Source organism: Carassius auratus, chromosome 2 (genome assembly GCF_003368295.1).
Source record: "Carassius auratus strain Wakin chromosome 2, ASM336829v1, whole genome shotgun sequence".
Classification (NCBI taxonomy): domain Eukaryota; kingdom Metazoa; phylum Chordata; class Actinopteri; order Cypriniformes; family Cyprinidae; genus Carassius; species Carassius auratus.
The window spans coordinates 3,700,045-3,723,301 of NC_039244.1; the positions used below are offsets into that span (position 1 = coordinate 3,700,045).

Below are 23,257 nucleotides of genomic sequence, written 5' to 3' on the forward strand. Positions count from 1 at the left end.
ATATTACGAAATACATGAATCAGAAAGGAGTGGCAAACTTTGTGTGTCATCACTCTTCTTACTCTTCTCCTGAACTTCTCCAATTCAACAAAGAAAAGCTAATTACTCTCTTGAGGTCCAAACCATATCATGTTCCTTTCACAGTCATTTTCTTTCTTCCCTTTTAAATTATAAATTGCAAGATATATCTAGTGTGATCATATCATGTAAAAAAATATATTTATAAGAAGAAAGAAAGACTAATACAAGTACAAGTGGTATGGTATATATTTTTTTTGTTTGTGTAATTGTGAACTTGTTAACTTTTGTGAACACTGAGGTTTTCTCTTTCTATGGTTTTACTCAAAACCACATATATTACATAGAAAAGTTACTAGTGCCCTCACTGACCTGATGAACTTCCTCTGACTTTTCACCTCAATTGCATTCAGTTGAGCTGGAGGTAACAGAATGAGACACATTACAAAGAGCCTCAAAGAACCTTAAAAACAATGACAGCCAAAAATCAGCTAATACTGTATTTAACAGCTCAGTTAAGTGAATTTACATTTCTGTGTTGTTGTTGTGTTTTATATTAAAACATGAAATATGGTTACAGATCAAAGACAGAGACAAAGAGACAAATTCTCATTCTATGGACCATTGGTCAAAAATATGATTATCATTAATAATGCATCAACAAAGCTATAAAACACGGAGTAAAAGCCACAAAACTCTGTATTGATTTGATGATATCTAAAAAATAAGCTTGATAAAACCACTTTTGACAGTCTTCAACCCTGATTGTGGTTTTAACTGTCTGATAAATAATAATTTGACAGATTGCAATACACATTGCTTGTTATATAGCATAACACAATGCTGTGGTGGTGTACTTTAAGGAACATTAATACCCCTTTAATGAAGACAAGCTATACATCTTCATGAAAGTGGTGTATAGCTACATTGCAGTTTAACTTCCTCCAGACTATTTTTAGGGTCGAAAGGGAAATTATTGCTATAGTGCGATAACCCAGTCCTGTCTTCAGGGAGAATTTATAATGTTAGAAATATCATGAAATATTTCGAATGTAAAAATTATTTCAAGGCTAGTAACTTTAAATACCACATGTTGATCAGTGAACAATCATTAAATCTTTTGGATTAACAAGTGTAGGGAAACTGGGGACAATTACATATTTACCATTGTTCATCCAAAGTTCTCATAAAACTAAGAATCCACTTAATATGAATGTGTTTTTGGGGGCAACATGTATGAAAAAAGAAGTGTAATAATGAGAGTAATAATTAACAAGCTTTACATAATAATATATAATATTTGATAGGAATCTTTCACTATTAATTTGTTGTGTCTCCAAAAATGCATATAACCTGCTTTCAGTCACGGTGTCCTAATATGAGGACATGAAATCAAAATCATGATTCGTAACAGAAAGTCATATTTTAATTTGAAACCCCATACATTTTTCCTGATATGGTGATTCACGACACTTTAAAAATTTGTCAGAATTAAGCGACAATTACAAAATATCACATGTCCATAAGAGTGTCACTAAATTAACATCAGACATTTCTGGAGATCAAGGAGAGGGAAAATAATGGTCATGGTGAAACCAAATATTTTGTATCTCTGAAACGCCCTAGACTTAAAACTGTGGCTTGTATAGTCTCAGAGAAATTCACTCAAATATAATGTCCTCATGTGAGGATGCAGGGTCTCAGGAAGTTAAGTTACAGTGATCAAATGAAATTTAAGGCTTAGATCAGGTAAAAATAGAAAACATTTAGAGGTACCAACGATTCTACAAGGGTTTTTTTCTTTCTTTTTTTTTTGCTAATCATGCTCTCTTGCTTATTTTGCGGCCACCCTCTTTTGAGGACCACCCCCCTCCGCCCCCCTCTGGTTTAAAGTGTTCTTGACACGCCCCTCAGAGCATAAATTCGGTTCAGTCAGTGCCAATTTGAGTTTGCTGGGAGTTTCGCGGGCTGCTGTATTTAAAGAACACTTTCTCCCGTGAAGAAAAACAGCCAAAACAAGTAAGTCTGAACATTTTATTCATTCGTGTTTCAAGATAACTTTATCTCCCATAATTATATATTTTTTAAAATATAACGGTTTCTGCGTGTTGATGCTTATAAAGTAGACACTTTCAGTGTCTCTGTACTTTCCGTTTGGATGACTGATGTGTAAACTTTCAGTACTGAGAAACTAAAAGCACATTTACAAACCACATTTGTTTACTGATGTAAACTATTCAATATGCCTAAAGGATAGTATTTGAAACGAAGCCAATACTTTTCTGCATTGGAATAATTCTTATGTTTTGGCAAGGATACAGTTAAAGCTGGAGACTGATTGCATTGTTTCCAGATGTTTCTTATTTTCTTGCTCTTGTGAATTCCAGCTGTACTTGATTTGAAAGGGTGGGGGAATGAAAACCTCTTCACATAGTTAACATACATCAGACTTGAGAACATCTCCCTCATTCTCTGCTGGTTTCTGCACAAACAAATGAGAGAGCTTATAATGTCATAGCCATCCTGCTATTTTTCATTTTACATGTATATTTCATTTATTATCACAATTATGACAACCATTAATTTCTTGGGGCTACTGCATCCAGTTTTTTCCCTGGCCATTCGTGTGAGTCAAACAATTATTTTGTCTATTCCACATAAATGGAGTGATTATCATGTGCTGGTCTCCTCATGACTCTGAATGCTGAAAACATTAACTTTCTATATTTTTAGCATCACTGGCAACTTTTTTTCATATCCATTTTTAAAGATGCATCCTGTGATACATTTGACTGAATGGCAAAACTCTCTGATAAGATTAGATCTGCTTAAGCGCCTGCCCTATTACATTATAACAGGGCCAGCTTTGACTGCCAAAATCTACACATACACACAAAGCAGAAGAACGCAACCATGTGAACCACAGTGGTGCAAATAAAAAGGCAGAACTGAAGTAACTCTTGTGTTCTGGGTTGCTAGGGTTTTTTGAGTGGTTGCTAGGTGGTTCCTTTTGATGGCTCGAGTCAGAAGAGGTGAACTAAGCTATCTAAAATATCTATTTGCTGTCATGTAATAACTGCATGTAGAGTCATGTTTCTTCTCGATCGGTGATAAGCTCAGTCATTCTTTTGTTGTGCATCATAGAGATGATGAAATGCATGTCATTGAAGTCTGGATTTCGAAGATAATGACTTCATCAGGTGTGAGACGTTATGCATCTGTTTTGGTCGTGTTGCTAGGTTCTTATACATCCGTATGGGATGTTTCCATGTAAACCAGTGGGCGATGGTCACACCAAATTAAACCTTGTGGTGAAATTAAAACAATTTGGTGCCATCTAAGATCCCACACGAACACACACTGTTGTGCTCCACTTTATATAGACAGTTCACTCAGAAATTCAAATTCACCGTCACTTTCTCACCTTTATGTATGTGCAATACAAACAGAGTTTGCAGACTGTTCACACAGCTGTTTTACATACAACAAACAGAATGTGTGCAAGCTTTCAAGTGAATATTGATATATTTTCAGTGTTTCTCACACAAAACTGTCACTAACTTTTTTTTACTATACGAAGTAATAGTAAAGGGGGGGTCGTTCTATGCCTTTAAAATCTAAATCTGGCTCAGGGGAGCAGATCAGTAGTCTCCCCTCTCATGTGCACATATTTGCCAGCTGCTTGCTCTAACTTTGGCTTTAGACCAGCTGCTGGAGACTTTAGACTTCCTACACACAGTTGCAAACGTGGACATGTACCAGTCACAAACTTCTGAATATGCAAACATTTTTTTGAAAGAAGTTTCTACCAAGACTGCATTTATTTGATAAAAAAAAACACAAATCTGAATTTTCAACATCATCACTTCAATCTTCAGAGTTACATGATCCTTCAGATATCATTCAGTGTTACTGACCCTAAACTTTTGCATGCAAAACTCATATAAGCATGCAGGGGTCATAGGTCACCGTGAGTCATGATTTAGTATCAGCAGATGTGTGATGTGCTGCAGCCTGGGTATTTGGAGGAATTCTAGTCATGTCTTTGTATACTTGAAGGATTCCCTTCAAACATCCATAAATCCCTGCGGCATCTCATGATACACAAGACCCAGTGGAAGAATGTGTTGCTCTTTTATAGCTCATGAGACGTAAATTAGTTTTCCGTTGAGTTTCAGTTAAATGGCAACATTGTGGAGATGCTTCTCTTAAAAGTCCCTGGGAGGAATAAAAATGGCCACAACATACAGTTAAAAATATAGTAGAGCTACATGATTTGGGGGAAAAATGAATTGCAATGAAAAGATTAAAAAACATTTAAATAAAATGTGTGATTTTATAAAATCCAGGTTTGTTGTGCTTGTGTGTACCCTGAAAAAATAGTTGTAGAAATATTGAATTAAACTTGAAATTCTGAAGCTGAGTAACCGAAAACTTCTTTTTTTTTTTTTTTTGTGGTCAAAATTGTGACTATATATTAGTTTGTGACAATATATCAGTATGTGTATATGGTGTTGGTGATGAACATAAATGAACATAAATGATAAATGATTTTTATGAATAAAATAAATAATAATAAAAAATAAAATAAAAACAAGTATAACTATGTGAAATACAATGCAGTAATTTTGAAAAATACAATTAAAGAATAAATAATCACTGTAAATTAATTTTTTTTTTATTATATATTTTTTATTACATATTTATTATCCCAATTTCTTCATTTTCAAATGTCTAACCATCAGAGTTTTATTTTGATTTGGTATGTTAGAATTAAGATTGACTCTGAGAGTCTAGACAAGACACGTGGAAGCAGGAGCAGAAGTCTTCATTTGAAACAATTGATGCATTAAATAGCTATTGAGATTTCTCTTTCCTAGACCGATACAAATCTCTCAATACTGAGGTTGTGACCTCATGTTTAAGAAACTGGGGGGCTCATTGATTAAACATTTTTCAGAATTGCATACATAATTGAATACAGTCTTTACTGAGCATTTGCTCCTGTCAGAATCTTAAACTGAAGACGACTAATCAGACCTAAAGTTCTTATGACATCAATCATGAATTCATATTTTGTAATTGAATAAAACATGTCACAGCAGATTTTATTTGCATTCACATTTGTCCTCTGGTCTGTCCTGTAGTTACTGTAGTAAGTATAGCAAAATGTAGTATTATTGGCATACAGCCTGCAGCCTGCAGTGACTTAGAGACATCCAGAGCTGCATAGCACACATTTTTGTTCTGGAACACGTTCACATATACAGCTGTAAGCGAATGAGCAGAACTGTGTGTTTGACGGTGTTATACTGGCCTTTCAATAACATGCCTTAAGAAAATTTTAGAGTAAATTTTGCCAAATTCCTATAGCTTAAACAAGCTCTCAATTATGTTTTGTTGATGCATCACATCCATTTATTTAGAGAAATAAAAAAAGGAGACACAAATGAGTCAGTATTTGTCTTACAGTAATAGAATAGATCTAAAAAAAAAGGAGGCAGCTGGTTGTTGAGTTTTGTGATAGTGAGAAAAGTCTTGAGAAAACAGAAGAAAACATGTTAAAGAGATGGAAGAGAGCACAAGGCTATGTGGAGGAAAACACATGGTTCTCATTATCAGTGTTTATTCAATGTCATGCAACATCAGCATTTCTATTCCTCTTGATTTAATATTTTCTCCACCAAAGTACTAGTGTTTACTGACCATTTGTGAATAATCACTGATGCATATTTTAATGACAATCTGAGACAGTGAAAGCAATCCTGGGAAATTCCTGTCTCTTTAAACAGCATGCTTAAGTTTATGGCTCATGACCAAATAGGCAATTACTTTAACAACACCGTAGAAACGCAGATGTGTGGAGACTTATTCTTTCCATAGGGGTCTTGATGAAGTAACATGAGAGAAAACAGTATATATGATGTTTTATTTAGGATTTTCACGATTCCTCTATTAAATTCAAGTACTCAATAAAAAAAATAAAAAAATACTTGACTGCTTTTTGCTGGTTGATTAACTGAAAGTGGCACGTTCCACGCACAGTAATCCATGCAAAGCATTATCAGACTGATTTCTAAGACTGCACAAAATAATTCAAATATAAGCTCTGGCTGTTTTATATGCGCTTTATTTATATGCGTCTCAGAGCGGTTCACAGTAAATGCTGCTCCACACAAACAGTTATCATTTAAAGTGGGTAGAGAAAAGAATCAGCCCCTTTTAAATAACCACATTTTGTTGCTTTGCAGCCTGAAATGAAGACGGATACAGTTTTATCCTGTTGTATTTACTGAGTGCAACTTATAGCATTCAAGTGAAAGAGATAACACCAACATGTCAGAAAAATTGAAAAACAGAATGATGTTTCTCTTGTATTTTTTCCACTCTTGACTCATGAGATCTCATTTGCATTCTCTTTGCATTTACTTCACCAGTTAATCATTATCATCAAATACATTGTTAAACTTCTGTTGTCTGCTGATTCCAAGTCTTTACACCGTTCTCCATCTAATTATTTTGTATGCTGTTCTCCAGGATGCCAGGAGAGAGACTGTCAATCCGAGATAACTCTGCTGTCGGCCGGTTCCACAGTGTTTCTGCCAGCAATGGCCAGGCCGTCCCAGAGAGACAAAGCGAGTCCAAAATGAAGAAAGAAGAGAGCGGATGCCGCCGTTGGTTTCGGAGGGCCTGTCCGTGTTGCTTCCGGCGTCAGAACAGCTCGATTGATGTGACCTGTGACACTGACGGTGTGGCTACTGGGGGCGGAGAGAATGAAGAGCCCAAGTCTCCGATGACTGTCACTGGAGATACAGAGCTGGACGGTGAGGAGCTCTGTCTCAGGTCTACATGATATTTTCATAAACTTCAGCTGAAGTTGCTCAAACTCAATCTTTTTCTTCTTCTCCTCATCCTTTGTCATCAGAGTTGACACTAGCAGTGCGCTCTGTGGATCTGCTCAGTCGGAAATCCGATCGGAACAAGACGGAGCATCACACGGATCAATACCACAGCGACCAGCTCATCGTCCGCAGAGGCCAGACTTTCCAAATAGAGCTCGACCTCTCACGAACTTTCAACCCAAACACAGATAAACTTCACTTGGAACTGAAGACAGGTGAGCATGAAGTGGCATCTATTACACAAATATGTGCTTTTATCTGATCTTGTTGGTTTAAACATATAGTGAAATCTTCAAATACAAATACAATTTATATATGTGTATTTTTTTTTTCATTGACTCTGTTTGAGTGTCTCTCTAAAATGATAAAAAAATATATTTAAAAAAATGTATTCATGTTTTCAAACAAGCAATTATAATGGTCAGAGTGCTGGTTTGCATTTATGTGTTACCTTTTCCACTTTTGCAAAGAAATTTTATCTTAAATATCTTATAATGTAAATATCAGAATAGAAAATTTAAAAAAAGGAAAATAAGAATGTAACATTAAAAATTTCTGTTTCAGATAAATGTATTTCATATGTCATTAAACTGCAAGCTTGTGACAACTTACCCCATATATTGTGACAAAATGCACCACTTTAGTGTCAGCCAGTGTTTAATGTGCTGTAGGTTTTTTCCTGGGCATTAGAGGTTTCTTTTTCATGTTTCACATCTGACACTTTAACATTTAAATGCATGACATTTTTTTAGCTATTAATAAATCACTGATTTCATGTTCATAAAAATAGATCAGGGTTCATAATATGTGCGAGTCTTATGTGTTCTGTAAACTTCTTTGTCTATGTGTGAATGAATCACAATATTTTAGCCATATTTTAGTGTTAATTTAGTATCATTAATGTACTATTATAGTTTTTTTTTCATATTTTGAATTAGATAACATTTTATCTTTTTCTGCTTTTATTTTAATTTATGTTAAAGTTTTAGTAGTTTTGTTGTTTTTGTCATTAGTTAGTCTGTATATTTTATATCAATTTAATTTATTTATTTCAGTTTATTTTAGTATTTCAAATTCAAATTTATGAAAATGAGAAATGCTGCATTGGCAACTAGCCAAATTTTTTTTTTATTTTAGTGAATGTTACTTTATTTGTGGCTTTAGTTTTAGTGACTGATTTCAGCATAGTTGTGTTTGGAAATGATTTGGCTGGAATGCTCCCTTGTGTAATAATTTATCAGGAGTTTCGAAACCTGGAACCGAATTCATCACATTCTTCTGGAAGCCATTAAGCCTCTCCCTAAACCATGTGTTTCATGCCGTCATTCAGGACCGCTCCCGCAGGTGTCGAAGAAGACACACGTCATCATACCCCTGGTGGACGAGCTCCAGGATGAACGCTGGGAGGCCAAGATTGTGGAGCAGAATATCAACCGGGTCAAGCTGTCCGTCAACTCCCCCGTCACCGCTGTTATCGGGAAGTACAAGCTGACCATCACAACGCAATGCCTGAAGACGAGCGAAACTACCACGTTTGACTCCGACAAAGACATTTACATGCTCTTCAATCCCTGGTGTGAAGGTAAGACAGACAGAGCTCCAGGTTTCTTTGCATTTAAATATGCAGAACATTTTCACACCCTCAGGAAATCCAAGATGTAGAAGAGTTTGTTTCTTCATGGTAACAGATTTGGAAAAAAATGTAGCATTCCATCACTTTCTCACAAATGGATCCTTTGCAGTGAATGGGTGCCGTCAGAATGAAAGTCCACACAGCTGATAAAAACATCATAATAACACACAAGTAATCCACACCACTCCAGTCCTTCAGTTAACATCTTGTGATGCGAACACCTGCATGTTATGAAAAACAAATCTATAAAGACATAACTGATGCTTGCAGATTGATTTTTGAACTCTCATTCTGACGGCACCCATTTTCTGAATTTGTTGAAACAAAAACTAATTTTGAGAAACAGTAATTGAAACACACAATTGAAAACAGATGAAGTGCAATAAAGTAAACACTTAAACGTATATTTGGGATGTTTTCTTTTCATTAGTCTGGAAGAAGCCAAACACCCCCTAAATACAGTAGTGTCAGCTTAAGATGATATTTTATGCTCATATCTGCCATAGCTGCCTTTTGCATCAGCACAGAGTTTGCAACACGTTTGTGAATTGCGTTGTGTCATATTTCAGAATGCTGTGAGGCATAAAGTCAAGCTTGCGTAGATAGAAGATGACTCTACACCAACTCATTCATTGACGAGAAGCCAAGACACACTGGGAAACACTGATATTTTTAGCCTAAAATATTGCACAGGCAACTGTTAATGCAATATAACATGGAGGTGTAACAAGTTTCTCTCTTGCAGCCCAGTGACTTATGTCAGTCTTCAGGAGGAATGAACGTGATCTTGCTTTCCATCTGAGTTCCATCAGTTTTGATCAACAGCTGTTTTGGCTTTGCCACAATTACTAGCTATAACTCATAACTAAGCTTGTCCTTACATGACATCATTTCTGTCAAGCAGGAATCAGTTTTGCTTGTGGTGATTTTCTTATGGTTGTCTTTTGAAATATAAGATTAGATGATGGTTATGGCCACCTCAGTATTTTTTCCTTTGCCAAATGATTGTTTTGATAATAGATTCTGGAATTTTTTTCAAAAAGCGTATTTATACAGACTTTTTAATGAATTTCAAATTCAAAGGCAGCGGAAATGCAATCCAATAAAAAGTCTTAACTATTTAATAAATAATGATGCTTAAGGATGTGAAATGAGCAATTTCACAATAAAATTTAATTTATTATTAATATTAATGTTTTTTACAAGGTTTTATTATTCCTTGTATTATTTCTCAGACAAAACGTTGCTTTTTTTTGCGAAATTGAAATATGATATAAATATAAATTTAAACAAAGCCTAAATCAAATAAAAAATGTCCAAATAAAACAAATCTTCGTATAAAGAAGCTAAGGCTTTTTCTGTGCTTTTTCCATTTGAAATCAGAGGCAACCACTGAAATGTAATCACAAGCCAAACAAAGATGCTGCATACATGAAAATGAACAATTTTGGTTTAAACTATACTGTATAATTTCAAAATCAAAGACAAAAACAGAAGTGTCTGACTTTAGCTTTGTGAAACTATGTTAAATAAAAGATACCTGGTTTCAAAAGTCTCTGTTTTGGTCCGTTTACACTGAAATACAACCCCAGAGTTTTCAAACGAAAATGGGGTCTACAATATTTTCGAAAATCTCCTTTTTATTCAAGGGTTGAAAATGCTGGGGTAGTGTAAACGACAGGCAAAACCATAGCAAAAGTTTAGCATTTTAAAATGAAAACACACATTCACTGTCTGACAGCAGGTGGCCCTTATGGAACAGCAGTGATACAGCGTTTCCTTGTTTACCGCTGACAACAAAGCAGCGCTGTATTCATAAACACTTTAATATGGACATAAGATGGAAAGCAAGAACTTGAATCAACTTGAATCGACTTCATATCGTCACATATTTTCATCAATTATTCAACTTATTGAATGCATATAATAATAATAATTAAAAAAAAAAACATAAGTTTTACACCTTTTACATTTTAAAGCTTCATTCTGCATTGACTCAAAGTGTTTAGTCCTAATTAGTCTGTTAGGTTATTTTTTTGGGTGCTTCAGGCTTTGCTCTCTTTCCTGCACTGAATGCCAGAGATGTTTTGTAAGATAGAGAGAGAGGTCTGCCAAATCACATTTCACTCCTAAAACTGTAATCCTTTCTTTCTTTGCATTTTTGTCTGTGTTTTTTTTCTTCAGCTCCACCTCATCTGGCAAGTCACATGTCAAATATATCTTCCCTCTCCCTCTCTCTTTCTTTCTTTTCCTCCCTGGCCCCTCGTTCATTCCAGGCCCCTTCCTGTCATTCTTTACTGCTTTCTTTCAGACTTGTTTTATAACACTACATTTTTATGCCCTGCGATTTTGCTGAAAGCTGCTGTCTCATTCCTGTTCTGCTGAACATTGTGAACTCTGTAAACCTGAATGAAGAGTTTCAATAACAGGGTGTAGCTGACTTTAACTTGACATAACTTGATTATTTACTAAAGGGCAGTACAATTTAGAGGACGCCTAAGAGGATTCATATAAAGAGATAAAGTGAACCATGGCTCATTGGGTGTCATATTGTTAAATATGGATTTTTTTATAACAGTCTGTTGTCATTTTGATTTCATCGTACTGATTTCTGTATCGTCATCAAATACGTTGCTAATATTTGCTGTTGTTTATTAATTTTCAACTTTCCAATATCCACTTCCTAAAGGATAATGTCATTAGGAACTAGCTTTTATTAATTAAGTTGCTTTTACAGAAGACTAACTAAAAGCCCTTGAGAAAATAAAATATGAATGACTAATTAAAACAATACTCTTAAGGAAACATATTCATGTTTAAACTTTTTGATCAGAGAAAGAGAAGAAATGAAGAGGCATCGGAAAAATAGCGCAATTAATGGCATGTTTTTAATTATTTTAATGGTGTGTTATTAAAATAATAACTTAATAACTAGAACCCTTATTTTCTAGTATTATTTATGATTTTTAATTTTCGGTTTTCATTTTTATTTTAGGATTTAGTAATTTTCTTATGTGCTTTTGCCTTTTTTATATTTCTATTTAGCTTTCATTTAATTTTATTTATATTTATTAATTTATTGAAGTAATTTAATTTTATTTGGTTATTTGTCATGGCAACATTTTTTATAAATTTTTTTAAATCTAATATTTATATTTTATTTTATTTCAACTTTATTTCAAGTAATGGAAGCTATTTTTAATTGTATACTTTTGTATAGCTATAACAACACGTTGGAAGTTGGAAAATCTGCTCTGTGTTCACTTAATTGTGTTATTGTTAATGGAAAACTGATATGATTTACATCTTAAAGTACTTTTACAATTTTTTCAAGTATATTAAGTCCCGAACATAAACTATAGTAAGCATGAGCCTGCTGTGTTTTTCTGTTTCAGTGCTTCACTCTGGCTCTGGCCTCTTTCCATTACACATTTCTCTAGCGTGTCTGAGTCGTTTTTTCCATTCATTTTATAATCTTTGCAGTCCTGTTGTATCTCTTCTGGTCATTTCAGTTACCTCCCTTTCTCTCCCTTTTCCCGTTTGATTACACCTCCCTCTTTTTCGGCCCATGTTCAGAAGGGAAAACAGAGCAGATTCCAGACGTCCTGTGGAGCCTCACATTGATGACATTATAACACTGCTTTCTTTTAAAGTGACCCAACCCACCGTATCAAATCATGCAGCAGTGTGTTCATGCTCCCTCATGACTCTCTCTCTCTCTCTTCAGATGACACAGTGTACATGGAGAGTGAGAAAGAGCTGAAGGAGTATGTCTTAAATGACACTGGAAGGATCTACTATGGCACTGAGAAGCAGATCGGAGCTCGTACATGGAACTTCGGCCAGGTGTGGACAGAAATAAAATACTAAGAATAAAACTGAATTAAGCACTTTCTCAGGGAAAAGCATGCTACTAAAGATCATTGTGTCATACATGGAAGAAAGCACATTGCACACCATAATTCACACACTGATATCAAACATAACGTTTTACCACAAATGCCAGTAATCGGTGAACTGATTATTAAACAGCTATCCATATTTTACCTGCCATTATACATTTTGCTGATTTTTTTTTTTTATATTTCATTTTGCTTTATATATATATATATATATATATATATATATATATATATAATAATTATTATTATTATTATTTAGTAAAAAAAAATATTTGCTATCTACAGTATTAATGCCGGTCAGTGTTAATTTGGTATTTGTAATATAGTTTTAGCTATATTTATATATAAATATAAGCATACATAGTAATTTTTATTATTTCATTTTTAGTACTTAAACTTATGTATTTCAGCTAGTTGGCAAGGCATTCCTTATTTTTGTTTCTGATTTGAGTTTTTCAACAAATATTGACATTTTATTTCAGTTATCAAAGTTTTTTTATATAGTTTAAGTTAACGATAACAACTTTTTAAGATTTTTTTGTAAGTAACACCACATTTCACAAAAACATGAAGCATGTTTAACTTATTTTTTCAAAACCTACTCACATTTAGACAGGAAAAAAGCATGTAAATCACAGTTAATTTAGTTTTTATATGGCATTTACAGTAAATCTGACATCGATTATACCACAATTATAAACTGGCTCAGAAAATAACCTGATTACTGTGCTTACAAAATATCAAACATTTGTGTCAACTTTGCAACCAGAATTTGTCAAATTTGCCTCTACTGGCGAATGTTATTTTTGGACCCTGTTTAGACTCGAGATTTCACCTGGTTGTCTCTCTCTCTCTCTCTCTCACTCAGTTTGATGAAGGAATTCTGGAGGCCTGTCTGTATGTGCTGGATAACAGCGAGGTTCCTCCATCGGGCAGAGGAGATCCGGTCAGTGTGGTCCGAGTCATTTCTGCCATGGTGAGTGCCGCCACATCCAGCAACACTGCTGGAACAAATTTGGTAGAGAGTTCCAGATCATTCTGATACTCTAAACAAAGACTCTTTATCCTCCCTGACCTCAGAAACCCGTGGTTCATTTATTTGATTGCCTGTTCTAGGTGAATTCCCCGGATGACCGTGGCGTGCTGGAGGGAAACTGGTCTGGGAATTACACGGGTGGGACGTCTCCCACGGCCTGGAGTGGAAGTGTTGAAATCCTCAGGCAATACCACAAAGAAGGAGGAACGCCAGTCAAATACGGCCAGTGCTGGGTGTTTTCTGGGGTCACGACCACAGGTGTGTGTGTGTGTGTCTAGATAACAGCTTCCATTTACCATTCTTTACCATAGTAAAACTTGTGGTTAGTGATTCAGAATTCCAGCTTGTAGGCATATACTCCCTTAAAATATAAGTTCTTTACTGGCATTGATGGTTCCAATGAGAACCTTTAAAACCCAGAGTAGTTGGAAAATGTTCTTTAGATTTTTTAAATGGTTCTTTTAAGAATTTTTCACTGAAAGGTTCTTTGAGGATCCAAAAATGGTTCTAGTCCAATATTTTCAGAACCTTTATTTTTAAGAGTGTAACAATTTCGACTGTGGAAAAAAACACAGAAAAATGCCATATTATTCCAAAAGTCAACATTATTGTGTTTCTCAATGCTTGTTTTTGGTGATATTTTGTCCAAATTATCAATTCATGCCAAAAAAATGTCTTTGTGACAAAATTAGATTATTACAATTATTTCAGAGAAATCTGCCAGGATATCAAAGGACATTTTATGATTGATTAAAAAAATCAAGGGGTCAAATATTGCAATCATGCATTTTTTGTTATTTCTAAAATAAAAAAGTCACCAGTCAACTAGTCTTCACTAATAACTTCACGAACAACTGATATACACAAAAGCATTGTAAACATTTTCTCAAGTTAGTCTTGTTATTTGAAGGTTGCTTTCTGTTTTCTGCAACCAGCTTTTAATGTTTTACACATCAAAACATACATGGTCAAATATAATATCATAGAGACTGGGAGGGTATAAAATGTCATGTCTTTAATGCAGTCAGAGTCCTGTGACATTCATAGCTGACCCCCGTAGAGAATGTCAGTTGAAAATACTATCATCTGCATGCTGTTCATTCCACACACAGATATTAATAGTGTTGCACTCTGCATGAGAATTATTGCTTAGACTGTCACAGTAGTTACATTTGATATAAAATACTCTAGCTATAAATTTTTTTCCTTTATGTTAATTGTATCGTTTAGCGTAAAAAATATTGCAGATTAGCCGAAAGTCTGTCGATTCATTAAATGATGAGCTGTTTCCTCTAAAAAGCTGTTTATTCAGCATAGTGAAGCCTCACCTCCATTGATATCCGTTAAAGATAACGGCCTCGGGTCTCCTTTCTCACGTTAGCATTAGCATTTTCAGCTAATAGTTGCAGGCTTGCCTTCTAGTGGCTTTGTGGCATCTTAGGAAACATTGCTTATTATTACCAGTGCAGAAAACAGTTGTGCTGTTTCATATTTTTGATAAATATATTTGATACATTTTTCAAAACTAAAAAAAAAAGAGAGTCTAAAGAACAACATTTATTTGAAATAGAAATATTTTGTAACATTTTAAAAGTCACTTTTGTGAATAAAAGCATTAATTTCTCCAAAAAAATCTCAAATGTTTGAACGGTAGTGTTTTTGTTATATTGAATACCTACAAAACATGAGTAACTCCTGCTCTTTCTCTGTGTGTGTCCCAGTATTGAGATGTCTAGGTATTCCGACCCGCTCCGTGACTAATTTCCAGTCTGCCCATGATACGGATGTGTCCTTGACAACAGATGTGTATTTTGATGAGAATATGGAGCCAATCCATCATCTCAACTCGGACTCTGTATGGTGAGCATTTGTGCTTTTTCATGGAGTACTTTCACTGGTATATCATTGCTCATTCTTTTCTGAAGTCTTTCTGAATCCCTGAGTTCCTCTCTTTCCTTCTGTTGTTCCTGCAGGAACTTCCATGTGTGGAACGATTGCTGGATGGCCCGTCCGGATCTGCCTCCAGGTTTGGGCGGCTGGCAGGCCGTGGACTCCACACCCCAGGAGACCAGTCACGGGACGTTCCGCTGTGGCCCGGCGTCACTGGCCGCTGTCCGCTCTGGACAGGTGTACCTTAAATTCGACACACCTTTCGTCTTCGCTGAGGTGAGTCCAGACACATCGATGTTAAATCTATCATTATATAAATAAATAAAACACACACATCTTTTTTCCGGTAGAAAAGTGAATGTTAGTTAATCAAAATTTACTGGAGATAAAAATACACATTCATTGAAAATTACTTAAGAAATGGGCACCAGCTACATTTGAACATATTTTGGAATATAAGCCAATTTTTTTAATTATCTGAAACATACTGCAACTTATATTTTCAAAGCTAAAGATATTAGAATATATTATGACTGTAAAAAATTAGTTAGACTTTGTGTTTATAATAAATGTTGTTAATAATGAATGCCATTATCGTTTTTAGTTTTTTGTTCTTATAATTTGAATTCCTTTTCTTTTCTGAATATGGTTACATTTGAAGGGTTTGTTATAATGTGAGAAGAACCAAAATACATTTGTTGTTTCTTTATAGTGTTTATAATATTTATACAAGTTTTTTCTTAATTATTTCTGAATGAAATTTATTTAATTAAAATATAAAAGCTTGCTCCTGCTACCTTCTTATAAACCTTCCTTTTCAGCTAACATCACCAGTGTTATTTTAGTATTATTTATGTACTATTTTATAGTATTTATTACTATTTTAGATTGGCTTTAATTTATGTTCTTCTTATTCTTTTTAGTTTTGTTTATTTTAAGTGTTTTTGTATGTTGGTGTGTGTTTGTGTGTGTGTTTCTATTTGGCTTTTCATGTTTTTTATCTTGGTTTTAGTCATTTTTTCTTTTTATTCTTTTAAATAAATTGTATACATATTTTTAACAACTTAAATCTTACTTCATTTAAGTTAGTGGCCAAATCAACATTTGCAATTGTTAAGTTTTTCTTCTAATATTCATATATTATTGCATTTCAGCTTTATTTGATGACCCAAAATGTATTTTTAATAATTTTTGGTAACAGCAATAACACTGCTGAATGAAAATTTATTTTCATTAAGAATAATGAATTGCTGTTTGACTCTGAGTATATCACAGCACAGAAGTTAAAGGACTTGTGGATGCTGTTAAATGTGAATATGCTACAGGACAGGCCGGTCCTGACGTGCTGGCATTCCTTGTTAACTTTTTTTCTTTATTCCTATGTAAGATTCAGTTTGAAGCCTGCATTTATCTTGACAGTCGTGTCTCTTTGAAGCAGTTTCAGCTTTAAACCTTGTGTTTTTTCTGCTGCAGGTGAACAGTGATAAGATCTACTGGCAGAGGAACCTGGATGGCACCTTCAGTCAGATCCACAGTGAGAAGAAAGCAGTCGGTCACTGCATCAGCACTAAGGCGGTGGGCTCCGACGAGCGTGTCGACATCACACACCTTTACAAATATCCTGAAGGTGAGAAACACACACACTTTCACACATTTTGAACATCAATCTCAGTGTCTTGATTTGCTTGTACCCATCAGAAACACATGAAACACACACTAGCAGCTGGGAAACGAAGAGGCACTGAGCAAATATTACTGAATATATCAGGGCCAACATGTACATAATGATGATAATAATGTGGTTTTTAAATTATGAGAATGCTCGTAAGAAATATATATGAATATGAGTGGATCGCACAAAAACTGTGAAGAAATCAAATCAAATCAAAAGAAAAAAAAAAGAAAATGATTTTACACAAACATAATTATTTTTACATTCGGATTTTCTTTAGTAAAAAAAGCCTTATTATAAAAGATGTTATATAAATGATTTGTTATGTATTATTTATTATAACATATTTTTTTATTTAATATACATGAAAATATAATAAATGATTTATTAGCAAGTAGAAAACACTTTTTTTAACTTATTTATTTTAACATTTATTTTATTTTATAAAAAGATAAAAACGATTTGACCTTTAGTGAAAAATATAACCTTTCTTTGTGAGATTTATCCAAACAATCAGGAGTTAAATTCATGTTCTTAGTCAATGCTGTCTTACAAGTGCCACTTGCAACACTGAGCAGAAGTGATGGCTAATGCTGGACACAAAACACAATAACCTTTGAATCAGTGATAAATGGCTTGACATTCCTCTCCCATAATCACTCAGCATTTTCACCAAAATAAATACCTGTCATTATCTCTGAATGGGTGGTTTAAATTTAACCGAGTTCCACCCACAGGAAACAATATCTGCATTGTCTCAGTTACTCAGCTACACAAAATACAAACAAACCAGACATCAGACTTAAAGGGACAGTTCACCCAAAAATGAATGAGTTTCTTTATTCTACTCAACAGAAAAGTAGTCATGTAGGTAAAAAGTAAAAATGTAGGATATACTTTATTTACATTCTTTTTTTTTTTTGATCTGTCACATCAGACTCGGAGGAGGAGCGTATCGCAGTGGAAACCGCCTGTCGCTATGGCAGTAAACCCGACGTCTACTCCAGTCCCATTGCTGAGGACGTGCGGGTGGAGGTGATGATGGACGGAGAAGGTCCACGCATGGGAGGAGACGCTCAGCTGAAGATCGTGGTGAAGAACACCAGCTCTCAGCCGCGCAGAACCACCCTCCACAGCCAGGTGGCAGTCATGTACTACACCGGCGTGCTGAAGGACACCGTGAAGAAGGACACGCTTAATGTGGAGCTCAAGCCACAGGAAGGTGAGTTTGCATACTAGCATACTATTCATACTACAGTTAACTATGCATACTGTCATGCCATGAAATAAAAATATATACATACATACACACACACACACACACACACATACACAATTGCAAGTTACAAACTAATTCAGTTTACATCTTGCAAGTTTGACTTTTTTTCCCCTCAATTTTGAGTTTATATCTCACAAATGTGACTTTTTTTCCATTGTATACACAGTTTCTGCTTTTATTTCTAATGTGATAAACCACATCAAACATATTTTCTCATTATATGAATAAAGACAATATATGCAAATTTTATTTGTAGTCATTTCTGTACTACAACACATTAATTTCAATTTTTAAATTGATCAAATTTGCTGAATAAAGCTTGCAACATAATGAGATCATGTAAAAAGTTTTTCACTTTTATTGTTGCATATTGTATACTTGTAGTGTTTAAATTTTCATGAAAACAATAATCTACTCACTTTCGTATTGCTACTGTAAAGGCATACATATTTTACTGTAGTTTTTGCTATTTTAAATAAAATAAATAAAGTAATTAATAAACATTAATAAACAAAATCATTCTTTTATATGTAATTATTGTATTTCAATATTATTTTCTTTTAAATATACTTTATATAAACTTGTAAAAACATAGGCATTTCTGTAATTCCAGTTGTCTATTTTACATCATTTAGAAAATAACAACATTCATTTGTATCACTCCTGTGAGTAAATGTATACATATTTAAATTGCTACTAAAAAAAAACCAAAAAAAACATTTGATTATTTATTTTATTTTTGAATCCATTTAGCATTTAAATATTGGCAGAGCAGGAGGAATGTCATGTCTACAGTTCATAACCATTGCTGATAATCTCTTCATGTCTATTTTACGTCCTTTAGAGAAGGTCATTGACTGGGTGCTGCCATACACACAGTATCAGAATCAGCTGGTGGACCAGGCCGCGCTCATGCTGACCCTGTCGGGACGGGTCAGTGAGACCCAGCAGGTTTTGGCCAATCAGACCAGCTTTAGGCTCCGAACACCTGATCTCAACATTGAGGTGAGACATCCAGAGCCTTCAGCTGCTTTTTCTTGCTAGACAGTTGTGTTTACTCTCAAATTTAACCACAGTAACGCTTTGCAGACACTTTATTGCATCTTAAAATTGGAAAGGGTTTGTAAATGTGCTTTGTTTCTCGTTGTAGCCTATAGGAGAGGCGTATGTGGGCAAGGAGATGTCCGCGAAGATCACCTTCACAAATCCACTGCCTTGTGCTCTCCGTAATGTGGTTATCCGAGTGGAAGGACTGGGACTGAGAGACCTCCATCCCATCAAAATTGGGTAAGAGCCTCACAATTCCTCAAGATTAGTCATCCTGAATGTTTAGAACTGAATGTGTTCAGGATTCGACCATTTGAAAACAATCCTACGGGATTAGTGGGAATTTGCTCATGGAATCAAAGCAAAAACTAGATCCCAAACAGCACAAAGTTCCCAACAGGAATATTGTGATCATAGACTGGATAAAATGGCCATGTAGGATATTTGATAAAATAGTTTGGAATTTTGAAAACCGCTAAAGCTCTCTTAATGATTTCCCTGTTCCAGTTCAATACAAGTAGAGTTTTGATGAATGTTGCACAATATCCAAAATGACTCGTAAAAATAATACAATCTTGCAGTAATTTCCATTAGCATATCGATTAAGTGCCACTAAATATCTAAAAACTTACTGAAATAAAAAAAGAGTTTAAGTTGAAGTAATAACATAAAAATTACTAAAACTTGTAACTGTTATAAATATCAAGCTAAATAAAAAAATATAAATAAACTAATTAAAATTAAAACAAATGTCAAAAATAAAATTACTAAAATATAAAAAATATTTTATAAAATACCTAATTCTAAGTATTAATAAATAACATAAAACTATACTATATTAAATATTAAAACTATAATATAAATGATAATATAAAATACTAAATAACACTGACCTGTGCACAATTCAGTTCATTGCTCTTGCTCTGCTAAAATTATTAAAATGGACATGAATCTAAAATAAATCTAATAAAAATAAAAAATAAAAACAAATTTTACATGTAAAATGAGAACTGATGATATGAAAATGAAAGCTAATTCTAAATATTAATAAACACTATAAAACAGTACTATAAAAAGAACTACCGTATTTTACAGACTATAAGTCGCACCTGATTATAAGTCGCATCAGTCCAAAAATACGTATGAGGAAAAAAGCATATATAAGCCACACTGGACTATGAATCGTATTTATTTAGAACCAAGAACCGAGAGAAAACATTACCGTCTACAGCCACGAGAGGGCGCTCTATGTCTTCAGTGTAGACTACAGGAGCACTGACTGAGCAGCATAGAGCGCCCTCTGGCGGCTGGAGACGGTAATGTTTTCTCTTGGTTCATGTCTCTTAGTTAATTTCTCTTGGTTCATGTCAAATTAATTTTGTTAAATAAGTCGCACCTGACTATAAGTTACAGGACCAGCCAAACTATGAAAAAAAGTGTGACTTATAGTCCAGAAAATACGGTATATACTAAATAACAATTCAGTTCCTGTACAGTTCAGTTCAAGAAATCCTCCAATTTCTCTCTCTAATGAACGTGTTGCATTGATCTCTCTCTCCTCTCTTTCTCTTGTCTCTCAGTGATGTGAGTAAACATGCCAATGTGACGGTGACGGAGCACTTCATCCCCACGATAGCAGGCAAGAGGAAGCTGGTGGCGTCTCTGGACTGCAGACAGCTGTCGCAGGTGCACGGTGTGGCCGACATCGACGTTCACGAGAGCCAGTGAACTCAGTCTGCTCTTCGGACTACACAGTATTATATCTGCATTATAACGGCACAAACCGTTTTTATGTAGTTTACGCTGAGCCGTATGGTTAATCTTAAAGAAATAACCCTCTTTTTCACATACAAGCGTTCCTACTGTACGTCCATAATTTGAAGTTTGTTTTTATTTCATTTTAGACATTATTTATTTTAAAAAAGGCATTTGCTATACTGTGTGAATTAACTGTTGTTAAGTTTAGTTGATCAGATGTTTCTCTTCACCACTATAAAAAGAAAGCTCTTATATATTAACATATGGTCATTAAAATTGTATTTATTTTATTAATCTAATATATATATATTATTGTGGATACACACATGTAGCCTATGCATTTAATTTCTAAGCACCTGTACTAACTTATATTGAATACTATTCGCAATAATGACTATTATGGATTAATTTAATGTGTCTTCCAGGAAATGATTAATATTAATATTGAATTAATATCGAGTTACATTGGACTGATGCAAAATTCTGTTGTATCTTCACTTAATTTTGCTGTTATAAAGACTATAAACTAACACTATGCCTGTGCAGTTCAACTATGAAAGCATATGAAGTAGGGTGTGCGATCTATATTATCTATGATAACAATATATTTGAGATTATCAAGTACATTGCAAAAACACACCCAGAAAGTGCACACACACACTGAGATGCAGGTTAGACTACTTCACAAGCACATGTAAAACTTCGTGATTTATTCTATTAAAATACATTTCGAATTTCCCCAAAATTCAAGTCAAAAGGGCAAATATGACTTTTACATGTCTTTTATATTTATATTAGCTGATACAGTTAATATCACAAGGAGTACTTATTTCTCTCCAAATATCAGTACGATTACAAATGTTACATTGATTTTATAAAACAGTCCAATAAATTAAAAGTTACGGTAATATTAATTGAAGGTGTTTGCTCTATTTCGTCAATGAAAATATATTTTTTTTGTCTCTGAGCAAAGCAACAGTGATTTTTTTTCTCTTTTTTTCCTGAATTTATCAGCAGTTTTAATGAATCGGTTGAATGAATGACTCTCTCATGCAGTGATTTAAGGTGTAGATTTAAAGTATATTTTCCCTTTCCTCCAGAATCATTTCAGATATGAACAACTAACATTCTGTTTACATTAAACATTATTTATGCATTTGTAACTGCGGGTGAAATGCATTCATGTCCTGTATTAAAGATTCTGTGTAAATGCATCTAAATGCAACTTTAGATGCAGATTCTGTGCCTTGCATTGCAACACAAATTTTGTTGATATGGATTTCATTTGATTGTAGTGTTTTATCATTTGAATTTGTTGATTAAATGTAAGAATTTGACACAAAGGATTATGCATACATTTAATAAGGTTAGAAATCAATGTAAACTTATTGGAAAAGTAAATTTCTTGCAGACTAACCACCTAACAGAATATGAAGCTTTGGGGGTTCGGTGTCCACAGCAGTCCTAAACCTGCCAGAATACCAGCACAATAACATGCTCAGCAAAACATTGTCTAATTATCGATATCGACAAAATTCCAGAAAATATTGGGATTTTTTTGTCATTATCGCACACCCCTAATTTTCACGATACACTCACACTTTAAGGCATATTAGGTTTTTATGAAGGAGATAAAAGTAGTTACATGTTTGAATTAGGTATGTTTTAATAGCATTTTATTAACACCATATTCTGTTTTCTGTGGGAGTTTTTTTTTTTTTTGACAATGTTTCTTTCGCCTGCTTTTTTCACTCCCTTGTGTTTGAATTTGAACTTATGTCATCTGTGATTAGATGGATTCATTTTCATATCAATTGATTCATACATGGATAGTGTTGAATGTGTATGTATATATATATAATTATTTTCTGCATTGCACCCCTGCTTCATCTTGTTTCCTATTCTGGCTTGAATAAATAAATATGTTCGTAATGTCATAGCAACATGCTACTTATTTAATGTTTGCAGTATGGAATCTATAGGATGTATTTTCTGTATTTACCTGCCCTGAAAAACACTGCAGAGTATACATGGTATCTTACAATGAAATGCATTTGATAACTTTCATGTCTAGCATGACAAGTCAGAAATATCAGGAATGATTTTTTTTAAATCAAGAA

The 23,257-nt window shown here is 34.1% G+C and overlaps 1 protein-coding gene across 1 annotated transcript; it reads left to right on the forward strand.

The window, feature by feature from the left end:
- The first annotated feature begins 1,922 nt into the window (after window positions 1-1,922).
- Window positions 1,923-23,076, forward strand: LOC113112816 (protein-glutamine gamma-glutamyltransferase K-like). The gene is made up of 14 exons (XM_026278700.1): window positions 1,923-2,037; window positions 6,556-6,842; window positions 6,944-7,135; window positions 8,251-8,502; window positions 12,281-12,399; window positions 13,324-13,431; window positions 13,572-13,749; window positions 15,213-15,351; window positions 15,465-15,657; window positions 16,855-17,008; window positions 17,991-18,275; window positions 19,177-19,337; window positions 19,483-19,619; window positions 20,960-23,076. The coding sequence occupies exons 2-14, from the start codon at window positions 6,557-6,559 to the stop codon at window positions 21,105-21,107; spliced, it is 2,352 nt and encodes a 783-aa protein (XP_026134485.1). The 5' UTR covers window positions 1,923-2,037; window position 6,556; the 3' UTR covers window positions 21,108-23,076.
- The last annotated feature ends 181 nt before the right edge of the window (window positions 23,077-23,257 follow it).

Bases quoted from the DNA above. Each gene is read 5' to 3' on its own strand.
- LOC113112816 (XM_026278700.1), top strand. From the start codon at position 6,557: ATGCCAGGAGAGAGACTGTCAATCCGAGATAACTCTGCTGTCGGCCGG. The intron at 8,503-12,280 runs GTAAGACAGACA...CTCTCTCTTCAG, and splicing joins CTTCAATCCCTGGTGTGAAG to ATGACACAGTGTACATGGAG. The intron at 13,750-15,212 runs GTGTGTGTGTGT...TGTGTGTCCCAG, and splicing joins TTCTGGGGTCACGACCACAG to TATTGAGATGTCTAGGTATT.